The sequence below is a fragment of the Xylaria bambusicola genome, assembly GCF_022495145.1.
Source record: "Xylaria bambusicola strain CBS 139988 unplaced genomic scaffold F5B22scaffold_7, whole genome shotgun sequence".
Lineage (NCBI taxonomy): Eukaryota > Fungi > Ascomycota > Sordariomycetes > Xylariales > Xylariaceae > Xylaria > Xylaria bambusicola.
The window spans coordinates 240458-255495 of NW_025953560.1; the positions used below are offsets into that span (position 1 = coordinate 240458).

The 15038-nt window shown below is 48.4% G+C and overlaps 3 protein-coding genes across 3 annotated transcripts; 1 reads left to right on the forward strand and 2 right to left on the reverse strand.

The window, feature by feature from the left end:
* Window positions 1–3406: 3406 nt before the first annotated feature.
* On the reverse strand, window positions 3407–5072 carry F5B22DRAFT_594142 (uncharacterized protein). The gene is made up of 3 exons (XM_047974030.1): window positions 3867–5072; window positions 3518–3756; window positions 3407–3447 (listed from the first exon to the last, which is right to left on the reverse strand). The coding sequence occupies exon 1, from the start codon at window positions 4714–4716 to the stop codon at window positions 4027–4029; it is 690 nt and encodes a 229-aa protein (XP_047833822.1). The 5' UTR covers window positions 4717–5072; the 3' UTR covers window positions 3407–3447; window positions 3518–3756; window positions 3867–4026.
* Window positions 5073–7949: 2877 nt separating this feature from the next.
* On the forward strand, window positions 7950–11723 carry F5B22DRAFT_643394 (uncharacterized protein; the record flags this gene model as incomplete). Its single annotated transcript, XM_047978260.1, has 1 exon — window positions 7950–11723. The coding sequence occupies one exon, from the start codon at window positions 7950–7952 to the stop codon at window positions 11721–11723; it is 3774 nt and encodes a 1257-aa protein (XP_047833823.1).
* Window positions 11724–12604: 881 nt separating this feature from the next.
* F5B22DRAFT_502985 (cyclophilin-like domain-containing protein) lies at window positions 12605–15013 on the reverse strand. Its single transcript, XM_047972471.1, has 3 exons — window positions 14031–15013; window positions 13029–13927; window positions 12605–12881 (listed from the first exon to the last, which is right to left on the reverse strand). The coding sequence occupies exons 1-2, from the start codon at window positions 14380–14382 to the stop codon at window positions 13170–13172; spliced, it is 1110 nt and encodes a 369-aa protein (XP_047833824.1). The 5' UTR covers window positions 14383–15013; the 3' UTR covers window positions 12605–12881; window positions 13029–13169.
* Between the last annotated feature and the right edge of the window lie 25 nt (window positions 15014–15038).

A 15038-nucleotide genomic window follows, 5' to 3' on the forward strand; every position in this document is an offset into this window, starting at 1 on the left:
GCCCCCCCCCCCCCCCCCCCCCCCCCCCCCCCCCCCCCCCCAGCAGGAATTCATGATAGGCAGTATATCCCGTGCTCATCGATTTCAAAACTTGATTCCCCCTTTTGCGGATTTGAAAACTCTTAATCTTCCTTCTAAAGATGGTGTTGTGTTGGGCTCGTAAATCTAAGTGTGTCTGTGTTTTTGCCACTTATAATGCTACACTAGACTGTTGATACTGAAAATTAAAGTAATAGCATGTTTTCCTTACATCTTCAAGGAAATTGGGTTCGACTGATTGAAATTGGTGGTGGTGTTGAATATTGGTCTACGAGATCGTAGGCGACAGCTTCATGATTGAATATCTACCTATCTGCGAAGCGTGAATAGTCTCTAATATCTTGCACCTGAGATCCTCCATCCTCTGTCCCAGCTCGCAATATCTTGTCCTGATACGTGAGTGAACGTATCTCAGTTTGTCCTGAGCCTTGCAACCTTCTCTTGAACATATATATAACCTGCTATTCGAACCTCTTTCCTCACTTCATTCAGAAGAGACCAAGGTCTCCTACCACTACTACCTGTTACATAGTACAAGATTAAGCGATGCTGGTGGATATGGAGCTGTGTAGTTGTTGGGTACTTGAGTATCTTCAGTAGTGCCGATTTTAATTGATCTGCTCGCTCACGTTTCCGGGGATGGAACGCGTGTAGGTCGCTATTCACTCACTGACCTAGGTAATGTAAATGGGTATGATACATATATCCATTTACTTATATTGCTGTTCCTTTCAAAAGAGTCCTAGAGGTGGTTAGGTGTGTAGTGGTTGAGGTGGTACGGTTCTAGCGAAGCTTTTCCTACCGAACGATTTCTTGAGTAGTATTCCAGGGACGAGGGAATGAGACCATGGTTGCATCGCTAGGTGCTGGGGACGGATTCCCTCGTTGGCCGAATTTATGTTTTGATTGTCTTTTTGATTGACGTCTGCATGCATGGATGTATTTTGCGTGGTTTCTATAGGATAGAACTGGGAGTTATTTGCTTGCTTGAGTATGTTGCAACGCGGATTACTTACCTCCTTATCTACCTACTTCCTTATATAGCGAAATACGACTCTGAGATATATGAACATCTAGGAATGGTAGAGAGGCTAATCGCTTCAAGACTATGTGTAGATGTGATATGAATGCTGGGCGAACTACCCGTTCATAGTGAAATGGCATGTATATGAGCGTCATAATAGACCTCTCGAACTCATGAGTGATGGGGTAGGGAATACATTTTTTTTGTTCGCAAGTAGTACTTGCAAGTCATTGTTTCAAGGCTTCTCAACCCCTTTCCGGATGAAACTGTGACTGTATTCAGATTGGGTTCTTTGTCTACTTACAGCCTTACAAGTTGTAGCTACCTTGCGACCTTGTAACAACATGATAGATAGAACTTCCATATGCACATCAAAGAGATTCTGGACTCGTGACATTTAGAATGTAGGTAATAAAACGACTTCTTGGACGTGCTTATTCTTAAAAGTTTCGGATCGTATTTGCGACGGATGGAGGTGCTTCTTGGATAGAGGATCAGAGGCGAGTACGTTACTTAGTCATATTCTCTGACAGGGTGCGCTTGCTTCATCAGCTTAACGTAGCTGCCCTAAGATAATGAAGGCTTATTCAGGCTGATGTTGAAGGTATCACGTTTGGGCGTGTTCTTGGAGTCTTGAATGTATCATCTAGTGAGAGCAAGTTGTACATGTGATTTTTTTTTTTTTGGAGATGCATGTCTATGGTTGTCATCTTACATAACAATTTACCAGCTTATCTACATATATGATTACGTTATATGTCAGCGCTCTACTAATAGACAAGTCATGAAGGCGTTGACTAACTTCATACATCGGGTGTTGAGTGAATAGCAGGCGTTGTGTGCTGGCTCTAGTATCTAATAACATATGCTTGGCGTCATGAATAAGGTATGTACACCAGTGGGCCTAATCTAGGCTCTTGAACCAAGCATCTTGTTTCTTGATTTGCCCGTTCGAGTCCTTTGGTTCCCTCATTACTTCATCACATATAAATGTAATTTGAATAAAGGTTGTTTTGAGGTTGTCAATGTAGTTTATTCCAAGGGCCAATCCCCAGCCTACGGGTTTAGTGTATTATGCGCTATCAGGGCCCTGTTCCTAGCTCTCATTGGGTGGTCGTCCGCAAACAGCAATTTGTACTTTTAAATTAAACATTATCGCGCAGGTTGAACCTGTGCTGAACTCGAAGGATGCTGAATTACTCAGCTTCAATATGTCCAATATCCTTGACTATAGCATAGACGGATTAACGTCCAATCTAGCAACCTGTCTCACTAACGTCCATAGTGCTAGTGTAGATATGGTAAGTACGCGGAACAGATCGTACGTCAACTCGGATTCGTTGGGGATAGAGGGCTGAAAACTAATCCTATAACGTGCCTGATAACAACACTAATATACGGGCTGCGTAAGTGCGCTTTTCGGTTTTTGAGCAGAGGGTCGGACTTAAAAGACAATCATCATCTCAATGTCGCAGTTGACTGAAAGAAGGGATCGATCCAGGCCATCCGAGCTCTCAATCGGGAAGGGTTTAAAATCTCACCATTCTGATAGTGTAGTGTACTATGTAGTTCACAGCTTGCACGTAACACCAATAAGGCACGACGCTACACGGATTGGAGAATACGATTGTTGCGCAAACAGGTAAAGCCAAGATGCGGGTGTGGTCTCATCTGAAGATCTTCAGATGGGGAAGATCGTGCAATTTCGGTCGAGCGCTTCGATAGTCTGTTCCTAAGCGAAGCCTTATTGGTATCTAGTGTGCGCTGCTAACGCTGGCACTTGGATAGTGTATCTTGGGTTAACCGGCCAATTTTGCTACGATAATTACTTTTCGAGGGTGAGACCTCGGACGTGTGAAGAAGGATCATCCCAGACAATTGAACCGTGTCTCGGGCCGCCCCGCCCGTCGTCGACTCAGACACTATTTGTGATATATCAGACATTCTTTGTTGATTTGAATGTATGCGATATTCGATCGCATTGTTCGCTCTATGCATTGAGGCAAACCTTGATATTGTGACAGGAGGTTTCTAAGCTATGCGCACAGCCTTACACATATTGTGGCGTGAGGATCAGACGGAGCGGAGGGAAGGACAAATAGGGTTCTCATCACATCATCGTTTAACTTATGCTGGGCGTCCACACCCAGCCAGCCGGGTCGCACTCTAACCGTAAATGCTATCGAGCTTGGGGTATATGTAAGTGTGTACAGTTAGTGCAATGTCGATCGTGATGATTTGGTACGCATCATAGGATACTATGTACAGTAAGCTAGACACATGCAAACTTTAGCATCCTAAGATGAGACATACTGTACAGCGTGGATATTACTTGCGAGAATCTTGAGGCTCGGGCACGGTGCAGCGCAGGTGGCTAAAGAATGCTTGTTGTCTACGTTAGCCGTAGATGGTATTCACACCTAGCCTGTGTTCAGGTTGAAGCCCACGACTTACATAGTAATAAGTATCTTCCTCGGTTACGGCGATTGGAGACGGTCTGGCAAGCTAGCCGATATCTAGTGTACCAGCTCTACAGTTAGCCCGAAGAGACCCGAACTCCGGTATCATGGACAAGGAATAAGGGACCAGCTCCGTAAATTCTTAAGCCATCTCATCCGCTAGATCCGCCACCGCCGAGATAATACCCATATGCAGTGCAGATCGGCCGCCTAAAGTTGAAAGCCGCGCGATATCTGTAAGATGTCATTGTTTAGCGTTTGATTTGGGTTACCGGTAATCACATGGCTGAGACTCAGATGTACTAGTAGTGGTTTAACAAGAACACGGTGATCACCATCCCTACCTGCTGTAACGAGATAGGATCGAGCGTTCAAGCGCTCCCTAACGCGAAAGCTGGGACGTTGACCCAGCAAAACCCCATCATCGCGTTTATCATACAGCAAGCCTAACTGTTTTGCTATAAGGCTGCGATGATAGCGGAGGCCAATATCAGCACTGATACGCTAATATACGAGAGCTGGGGAGCACAGCGCTAGATCGGCCACGAGAGCTTGAGCGAGATATCGGGCATCAGATAATAATAGAATCCTGCGAAAGCTCAAACACGCAAACGGAGCCCTCCTACTGTGTATGTAGAGTACCTGGCAGACACGTGCTAATGAAGCACATTCTACAGTCGTACACGTGTAGCTCTCGTCTTTTCTGGAAGGAAGAGACCCATCCATCGTCCCAACAGACTGGATGCGCTGGCTGCACTGGATACTCCTCAGTATGCCATGCAGCGCTATCTTACCTTGCAACTCGTCATGGCGCTCAATCCCCAGCCCATTCCGTAAGTAGGTACGTGCGACCTTGGAGTGATATAAATCAAATACCGTACCGTACATATATTTGTATGGTGGATTTGTGGGTAGTGTAACTCTCGCGATGTTCGGGACCGCACCACCGCGCTGGGTCGCTCGATGACATGGCCAAGAAACTCCAGTACATTCCGTTCCAATACACATGATAATATCGAGACTGATACGTACGTCCCCGTGAGTGGTAGAATCCAGCATTGGGCATTTCTGCTTCCCGGTCCTACGATTCTCACTCGTTTCAGACCAATATATCAGGCTCCTTCTCAGGTCCACACCTCGTCCTGTCAATCCCAACACATGCTCACTGCTGTACCTAACCGAATTGACTGGCATGCTGGGAAATGAGCTTCGTCTCCTCTTCTCGTGGCGGCTTCTCTCGTCTGCCTTTTCTTTTTCTTTCCTTAAGAACCAGTGTTTGAGCTGTGGCGTGAGCCCTTGGCGTATCTATAGATAGATAGCAATGCTCGCCCTAGCAAAGTACTTATGTCAGAGTGTGTGGTGCAGTTCGATTCGCCTTGCCCAGCTGTACGTAAGATGCGGGCCTGGGTAGGTAGGTCAGAGTAGGTAGTGCAGCGTCGATCAGCCAGCCAAGCGATGGACGGATGATGATGCATGCGAGCACCCAACAGCGAAATCGTACATAGTAAGTATGTGTAGTATTATTAATCACAACCTTTAGCTTTGGGCTAAGACTCTAAGTAAGATCGAGCATCTAGTGTGTCCCTAGCGCCGCTGGTATATTGGCCTCGGCGAAAGCTCCGAAAGGGCAAAGGCGTCGGAACTTGGCTTGTCACTTGACTTATCAGAAAATAGCGACCCGTCTTCAGCTATACACCAGGCTGGTTAGTATAGGATTCTAGAAGTCGTCACCGTGTATCCCTTACCGCACTAGCCGTGCCGGTATTACGAGCCCTACGTACAGGAGACAAGCCTTCAGTGCCTGGAAATGTAACCTCAGGCTTTTCTGGGCAGATCAGTATCGCACAAACCAGGTTTGACAAGCGAACCTGGCAGATTTTTGGTGCTGTGACCTTGGGGTAGCATTCGGTCGGGGGAGGCATCCAGGGACAGGCATTATTACGCGCCGTACGAAGGGTAAGTGGTAGTGTAGTGTCCACGGTTTTTGTAACTTGGGTACCATTCCAAACCAACTGTAGGTACGTGAAAGTAAATACCTAGTAGAGAGTGTGTACTGTTGGGGATCCCACATTACACTACACGCACGCACGCACGGAACAATGACCAAATGACACATCATCATATCGCAATTACCTGGGTAAGGTTTGTTACCTGCTAGGCACCCTTGACTGGGTTTTATATTATGTGGCACTTGTGGAATTACAGGTACATAGTACCATGATACCTACGGTATTAGGTAGCGGTAGGAAGTCGGGTTGATGTGCGAATTTGTCTTGCATCCATATTTGGATACAGGCTGAGTAAATAAACGAGGTTGGAAGGGAATAGCTGTTAGGCGCATGCATGATGTAAGTACATAGTTGTAGGGTAGGGGAGTACTCTACCGGTACGTGCATGGAGATGCTACCTCTATGTACTTACTTAGGTAGGTATACCTAGATGTAGGTAAGTATATTATGTAGGTAGTGAATTGGGCCTTTCTGATTCTCTCTTCCGTATCGATTTCTGTGCATATACATGGTATGTGCATCGATATCCGCAATGTTCCATTGCACCGATATCTCCCTACTAGCAGGCTGTCATGAACTACATACCCCGGTACCCAGGCAGTACTTATGTATGTGCACTTTAGAGCGCTTGGCTAAGCCCACTGCAGCCAGATAACGATGCCTACCAATAGGTATTCCAATGTAGCCTGCTTCTATTCATGTACCAGTGGCATACAGTGGTTACATAGTAATGGTAGAACCAACTGTCGGTCTGGTCTGGGAGGGCGGACGCAGGAATTGCGCAACCGAGCATTGACGCTTGAAACACCACACAGAACCACGGACACAGACGGGTAGGCGGGTTTCCGGTACCTGGAAAGCACCTTTAATAGGATGTCTGCGCTACTAGGTAGTTAGATCTATTTCTGCTTACGCTTCGGTACCAAGAACCGACTCTCCCTTTCTGCATGAAAGCGTTCGCCGCTAGAGGAAGTCCACCTCAAACTAACAACCTTGAACCTCGTTACATTAAACCTGGGAACTGTTACCCTCCGTTTGCCGTGGGGACTGTAGAAAACTACCTACTCCATACTACTACTACCCTTAGTGTATGTATATGCCTATAGGTTACGATACCTGCCATGTACTTAAGTAGGTACTTGCCTGCCTTAACCTCACCTACCTAGGTATGTACTTAATAACCACCTTCATCCTCCTGTAAGTGGGAAACACATACTTCCTTTACTGAGTACATGTCTTCATATTACTTCCTGTACATACCTACATATTTACATCGGTACCCGTTCTGCGTAGATGCCTACTGTACATAAGGTACATCCATACTCACATCTATACATCAGTACAAGATAGGTAGTAGGTATGTATGTGGCCCCGCCTGCCACACCAGCATACATACTAAGTACTTACATGTAGTATACCGGTAGTACGTGTACAGAACTTGTACATACCTACATACCTACTTCCACACAGGATCATCATCAGCCGTCAACCTCAAGGCTCGACTCGACAGGAAGACCAAGCAGCGATTAAAGTCTCCCCCACCCCCCCCTCGACTCCCGCTTCTGACTCCCGCTTCGCTTCTCGATTGGCCTGCCTCTCCCAGCTTTGCCCTGCACATAATATCCCGAGCTTCGCTGCCCGCATACCAAAACCAACGAGTCACCTTGCGAGACACCCTCGCCCCTCTGTGTCTCACGCTCACGCCCTCTCCTCTTACTTACTACGTACTTGCAGTACATACTTACACAGTAGTACACCATCCCGGGCTATACCGGGCTATACTCGACGACGGACGAAGATCCAGCAAGACAGCGCGAGCCTGCTTTGACACCGCCCGCCCGCACCGCCCATTCCATCCCATCCCATCCCATCCCACCGTCGCCTTCTGTCCACTGCCCGGCCCCGTCCACTCGTCGCCAGCCAAGGGCACCCTCGCGAGCCGCTTGGCTGTCGAGCGCACAGGTCTTCGCAGCCTGCTTCTGACCTCCTGCAACTAACCCCTGGCCTGTACTGCTCCACGTGTTGTGCGGCGTACATAGGGCCGACGAGTAGGCTTGATTATCCTAGAACTGTGCTCTCGCTTCCCTTGCAGCGACAGTCTCCAATTGCTGCATCTTTTCTAGATCATCACCGTGCTATGCACCGACGTTTCCCTTCATCCACCCATATTTCCGCCTTGCGCCCACAACTAGCTGACCTGGTTGTGCCGTATGCGCCACTCAATGACTATTAGTGCCAGTGTCAGCACTGTAAATTCCCCATTGCGGCTGGACAACGAGGTGCATCGCTATCCTGCCCACGCAGACACTAGAATAAGTACTGTTGAAACCTGCAACACTCCCGCCAGTCCCCAAATGTCCATCTTTAACAGTATAGATGTCGCTGAACCAAGGATTGAGTGGCGTTTTACCGCCCGAAATGGATGATACAACCCGTGCCAACCGAAACGGCAGTCCGTCCTCATGGTCACAGAGTCCGCCTGGAGAGGCAATGCCTCACTCTTCGAGCAGAATACCTAGCCGCAGTAGTGCTGGTAACAGTACTCGCGGAAGTCTTCTCGAGCCCGGCTCCTTTCCCCAGGGTTCAATCCGCCCTGTTACACCCGATCCAGCAGAAAACGGATTAGAACCTATGGATGTGAATAATACTGCAGTCACCCGAGCCTTTGGATCTATGTCTTCGCAGCAGAGCTCACCTAGGCCCATTCGTGGGGGAGGGGGAGGAGGAGAAAGAAGAAGGCAAGGAATCGTCTTTCAAGATGAAGTCTTCGGCGAATATAGCTCCTCGCCCAGTCCACCCTCCACTAGGGGAGGGCATCGGCCGCGCACACGTACTCTTGATGAGGCGCTAGCATTGCGTCAGGGTTCGTCGAGAGGGACCACCACCGAAATTCGAAATAGGATGGGATCATTTTCCTCGTCTACCTCGCAGCCATTGATCGAAAGTGACGTGCGTCCGCCGCCTACCGTACTTGAATCTACTGCTTTTGGAGCTGGGGTATCTTCACGACCGCTGGACGTCAGAACCTCAGCTGCACTAGGCAAAGACAGACGTCCAACGCCCAACCGCCTCACGAAACGTAGCTCACCTCGCCCACCATCGCCATTGCTCTCCCCGCCCTCAGTCGACTCGCTTCTTCTTCCCATACCGACCGACGATGCGAACCGAATGTTAGCATTGATGAGGAGGCTATGTGGCAGGATGAAGGGGGAGGTCGAGTATCAAAGTGACCCTAGCGCGCCTTGGTACGAGGGAATATTTTATATTGATGAGGATAAAGGCAGCCTAATGTTCGATTCCGGCCACAATGGCCCTTTTCATATCACAATTATAGGTGACCTGCGTGGGTGTAGGGTCCACCCATGCAAAGCCCCTGGCGATGATAGGAATTGCCTCGAGCTTTCTAGTGTACGAATGGGCGTGGACATTATCTTTCGACCGCTCAACCCTGATGAGATTGACCTTTGGCTTGCTAGTTTGCTTTGCTGGCAGCAGATTCGACCTCCTGGGGCCCGGCTCACGACAGGGAGAGGGCCCAGTTCTCCCGGACTAGTGCGACCATCAGACACAAAAAAGATGCCTTCTGCCGCGATACAAACTGCTAAAGACCCTGCTATCATCAAGGTCGGAAATGTGATGTTGTGGGACAAAGGTGCCGCAACGTCTCCGCGAGCTATCGTCAGGCGTCCGTCCACCCGGGACCTCCGCTCCGGATCGACGTGTTGGCGAAGGGTATCGTGTATATTGCAGGATAACGGCGAATTCAAGCTGATGAATGATGTGACGGTACTCTCTGTTATTGATCTAGGTCAACTTTCAAGATCTGCCATACAAAAGTTGGATAGATCTGTTTTGGAAGAAGACTTTTGCATTGCTGTCTTCCCTTCTTATTCTGCGACGTCTAAGCAGCTCTCGATTTTTCGTCCTATTTACCTCGCCCTCGATTCAAGAGTCCTCTTCGAGGTTTGGTTCGTTCTCCTCAGAGCATTCACTGTGCCCGAACTATACGGCATTGAATCATCGACGGGCCAGATTACCGAGATATTAGATCACAATACCGACTTCGACGGGCAGGTCTTTCGAATTGAGAAGTCCATCCAAGTCAAGGTAACTGAAGCAAAGTTACAACATACAGGAGTTCCTTTAGAACGGAACCAATTAAACCGTAGGGAAAGAGATCCCTTGATCGGGCATTATTTAGCGGAGGTTATCCTAGATGGTGAAATACGGTCTCGCACAACGACACAAGCGGATACGAAGAACCCCTTCTGGCGAGAAACTGCCCAATTTTCCGAGCTACCTGCAACGCTCCCCTGCCTATCCGTTATTTTAAAGAGAATAGATGGAAATATAGACAGCTTAGCCCATCAAGTTCAGGCTTCTCTAGGCTTACCCAAGTCAGGAAACATAACGGAGACTGTGTGTGGAGTCGTTGAGATTCCCCTGGATAAGATGGAGAAAGGTAGGGATTACGAGGAATGGTATCCAATCTACGATGAAAAACAAGAATCCGTGGGGAACATGCTCATCAAGGTTGATCATACCGAGTTGATTGTACTCACAGCCAAGGACTACGAGCCTTTATCCGAGCTTCTCCATCGCTTCAGCACTGGGCTCACGACTCAGATTACACAGTCAACGCCTGGCATGCTGCGACGACTTTCTGAGATATTCCTCAATATCTTCCAAGTGTCTGGAGCTGGTACTGAATGGCTTATGGCCCTAGTCGAAGATGAGATCGATGGTGTGGGCAACCAAAATAGTATGAAGCGGCTGCGATTCAGTCGACGGATGAAGTCAGACGAGTCCTCTACCTCTGCTAGCGACAGAGAACAGCTCGTTCGCGACATGAGCAAGAGCTTAACAGGAGAAGCTAATTTGCTTTTCCGTGGGAACACCCTCCTCACGCAAGCTCTTGAATTCCACATGCGACGACTCGGTAAACAATACCTGGAAGACATCTTAGGCGACAAAATCTTTGAAATAAACGAAATCAATCCGGACTGCGAGGTTGATCCTAGCAGGATCGAGAGAGTTGAAGATTTACCACAACATTGGAAATTGTTGCTAACATTTACATCCGAATTGTGGGAAATCATTGCCGCCTCTGCCAACAAAATCCCCCTCGAACTTCGCAGCGTTTTGAAATACGTCCGAGCCGTCGCAGAAGATAGATACGGTGATTTTCTCCGCACTGTGAACTATACCAGTGTCTCGGGCTTTTTGTTTCTTCGCCTCATCTGTCCAGCGATTCTGAACCCCAAGCTCTTCGGGCTATTACGAGACAACCCTCGTCCTCGAGCTCAACGTACTTTAACACTCATCGCGAAAGGACTCCAGGCGCTTGCCAACCTATCTAGCTTCGGGAAGAAAGAGAGCTGGATGGAGCATATGAACAAGTTCTTGGGGCACCACAGGCAGTCTTTCAAAAACTTCATTGATCAACTTTGCTCCGTCCTAACGGATCGCTACCCTATGACGGTATCTGCGTCCTATTCTACGCCCATCATGATTCTCGGCCGGTTGTCTCCACAAGCCCGTGAAGGGTTCCCTTCATTGCCTTACCTCATTGATCACCAGAGAAACTATGCGGCTCTAGTCAAGCTATGGCTCGATGCGCATCGTGCCTATGCTCCCGACTCCCTTGTATTTGAGGGTGAGCTAGAGGAATTTCATAGAATTTGTGTGAAATTGCAACAACGTTCGGACCAATGCATGGCTCAGGTAGAGATATTCCGGGCCAGTGAAAATGAGTCGGTTGTTACCGATGACCTAGCTGACAATCTAGAGAGGACTTCGCTGCTTGAGTCTCTAAGCCAAAGTTATGCAAGCAGCGCAGTATGGGCAGAAAATGACCCATACCGACCCCCAGGCTCATCCGGGAGTGAAGCCGACCCCGGTAGGGGCACTCAGCGCTCGTTCGTGCGCGAAAGTAGCTCCCTACAACAGCTGTCTGAGGGACTAGATTTTACCAACCCCACGGGAACTATACGTGCAAAATCTAAGGCTGGCAAGGAAACTCGCAGATTCTTGAGCGGGCTCATCGGGAGCAAGAAGAATAAGGGAGGTCCAAATATCTCATCGACAAGACGCGAAAAGAGTAGTGGGAAGGGGGGGGATAAAGGCAATAGAGGCATTCTTGGCAATTCCCCCGAATCGCGACAGCAAAGCAACACTAATTCGAGGCACTAGTTATGTCTCTAACCGACGCTCTTCTCAACTTATATATGTATAATGTTGTCAACGTCTGGGGCTATAAAAGCGTCTATGAGAATCTCAGCCAGAAAACAATGGCAATCAATCAAACTGAATAGAAAGACGGCAACCTCCCAGCCATGAGAGGACTTTACTGTCAAATGTTATATGGCTTTTTTTCCTTTTCGTTTTTCTTACGCGACAACGGTTTTGGCGGCGGAGCTCAAATTGTTACTCAAATTTGGAGGGGTGTTTGAGCTCTGATACCCTGGCATTGAGCATGGAGGGCGGCTTAGAGTCATTTGTGTTTTCATTTTGTCATCTTCTTTTCCTAGAGCAGAGCAAAGCAAGCGTGCATGTTGGTATTTTGGAGAGGAAAAAAGCGATCATTTATACAATTTTTTTTTTCTCTCGCTGGAATTTGCCAAGTAGGGGAAAAGAGATATTTGGATCAACTCACGTCGCTTCGACCCCCACCCAACCCCTTCTGGGAGATACACCATGTATATATATATCTTGAGTTTAGAGATGAGATACGCAAAGATGAGGATGAAAGATTTTCGCAAGTGGGGGAAAGATTAGATAAGATGAATGGGAAGAACAGAACCATGATATTGATTGAGAGTGATTGATTGATTGATTGGAAAAAAGAAAAGAAAAGTTGGTAGAAACTAATTTTTTTTTTTTTCACTCCACTGATCACTGCTGGGTGTTTTATAGACGAGATGAGTTGAGGGTGTAGATGAGGATGGAGATGCAATAGATGATATCCCCGCGGAATAAATGGAATCGTCGTTGAATGGATCTTATGGTTTGAGTGAGTGAAAGAATGAGTAAATGAGTAAATGAGTGATGGATTTCATTTTCAAGGACTATTCATGTCGTCATGAGTATGATCAATAAATGAGATGATTCTATTAGTTGCATCTTCTTTCGGGAATATTTCAACAATGGAGTATGACTTAACCTATTCTTCTCGTACTGTATCGAACCATGCCGAGTCTTAAATAAATATTTCTTAAGTGCTAGTATTCTTAGAAATTATTTTCTTCATTTTGAACAGGTAGTACACCTCACCCTACACAACTATCTGTCTGTTCGCTTACTATTGAGGGGGTTGTTTGCGGCATCTAACTAGGCTACATTGCCCCAGAGCTAGGTGAATGATGATGTCCCCAGCGAAGCTTGATTTGTTCTGTATTTTATCCATTTCGCAACGCCGTGCCATCCATCCATACCGTAATTCCTTCCGTCCGTCATACCTACACTCAATCATTCATAGATCCTAGGGACACCACTAACTGCTACACGGAACGAGATGCGGTAGCAGGCGGGATGGGGAGGTAAGTAGACTAGCTTGGCCAACCGAAGCCAGGTCTCGCATTAGCTTGGCTGATGAGAGGATGTCATTAACATTTATTTAACTCTTTCTTTGTTGGGTCTTTACGAGAAGAACTTCTTGTAGGCAGCTTTCTCCTTGGCCAGACGGGCGGCGGCCTGCTTCTTCACGGTGTTGAGCTCCTTGGTGATAGCGGCGTCACCAGGGACGAGCTTCTGCGCCTCCTCTAGCGCCTTGACGGCTTCATCTTCGTCCTTCAGCTTGATGAGGGCCAAGCCGCGACGATACAGGGCCTTGCCCTTCTCAGCGTCTGATATGCCCGAGACGGCGAGGGCCGAGGCGGCACTACTCTCGGCGTCCTGCCAGGCCTCAAGCTTGAGGTTCAACAGCGCTGAATTGCAGTTCAGCGTGAAGCGCAGGGCTGACAACTTCGTCTTCACGTCCTCGCTGGCCTCGCTTAGGTCCGGGTCCTCGTTAAGATACCGCAGGCCCTTCTGGTACTTCTCAAGACCTGTCAGGACATCGCCCGCCTTGAATGCCTTGTTGCCGAACTCCTTGCAGTCCGTGGCGATTTGTAGAATCTTGGCGGCATCTAGCGGCTCATTGGCCGTCTCGTCCTCAGGGAAGTCCTCGTATGTGTCGCCCAGCGGATCCGCGGTCTTGACCTCCTCTTCAGCGGGCCCCGTAAGCTCACCGCAGTTCGTGATGGTCGCATCTTGTTGGGGCTTGTCGTTTTGCGTCTTCAGATTCTCGATCTGTCGCACGATCGACTTTCCTGTTTTTACCTCTCCGAAAACGACGTGCTTGCCGTCCAGATGGGGCGTCGGGACCGTGGTGATGAAGAATTGGGATCCGTTGGTACCTGAAGGCACACCTTTGTTAGCCAGCTCGCTCAATTCCCCAGACTATACACCTCTGGTATGGTATAGGTCGTGTGGAAGGTAGGGGTGTGGGTAAAGCCTTACCAGGTCCAGCATTGGCCATGCTCAGCAGGAAGGGCTTCTCGTGCTTGAGCTCAAAGTTCTCGTCCTCAAACTTGGCGCCGTAGATGCTCTCGCCGCCGGTGCCATTACCCTCGGTAAAGTCACCACCCTGAATCATGAACTGCTTGATGACACGGTGGAAGCTGCTGTCTTTGTAGGTGAGGGGCTTGCCGCTCTTTCCGAGGCCCTTCTCGCCAGTGCAGAGACAGCGGAAGTTCTCGGCTGTCTTAGGAACGATGTCATCGTATAGCTCGAAGGTGACGCGGCCGGCGGCCTTCTTGCCGATTGTGATGTCGAAAAAGACACGGCTGCGCTTCTTGGTCTCCTCGGCCATTGTGTTGAGGAGTTACGTTGTAGCACGGTCGGTTTGCGTATCGGATTGGCGTGACTAGAGTGACGATGCAGAAGCGAACCTTGATGGCAGAATCAACCAATTGTTTGTAAGCTGGTGCAACTTGGTTGGCAGTTCAGACTGCTGGGGTTTGATTTGAGACTTGAGTTATGAGCCGAGCGGAGAAGCGAGAAGAAAGAAGCAAATCACGGTTGCGGTAGGCCTGGCCTGTGGAATGAGGAATGAGGCTGAGAGCAACAGAAGCTTCTAGGAATCTAGGGAACGATGAGGAACATGGTACCTACCGTACTTAGTACAGTGGGGGGTTCTTAGCGGGGGAGGGGTTGCTGTGTCAGAGTGGGTGGTTGCCTACAAAGTGCCTACAGAGTGCCTGCTATGTACTGTAAAGTACCTTTGTGGTAGCGAGGGGCAGAGCTTTGACCAATCATCTTTCACACTTTTGGGTCCTGGGTCAGGGGTCCCGGCTCTGCACTGTAAGGTACATACAGTGCCCACTTCTACCAGTAGGTATTCTGTTCTATCTTCCTCAGATACCTAGGGGTAGTTACTTACATACATACTAAGTACATATGGATGTATGTAGGTATCGGTATGTAGTAGGTAGGTAGGTAGTAACTTATCGGGCAGGATATGTAAAG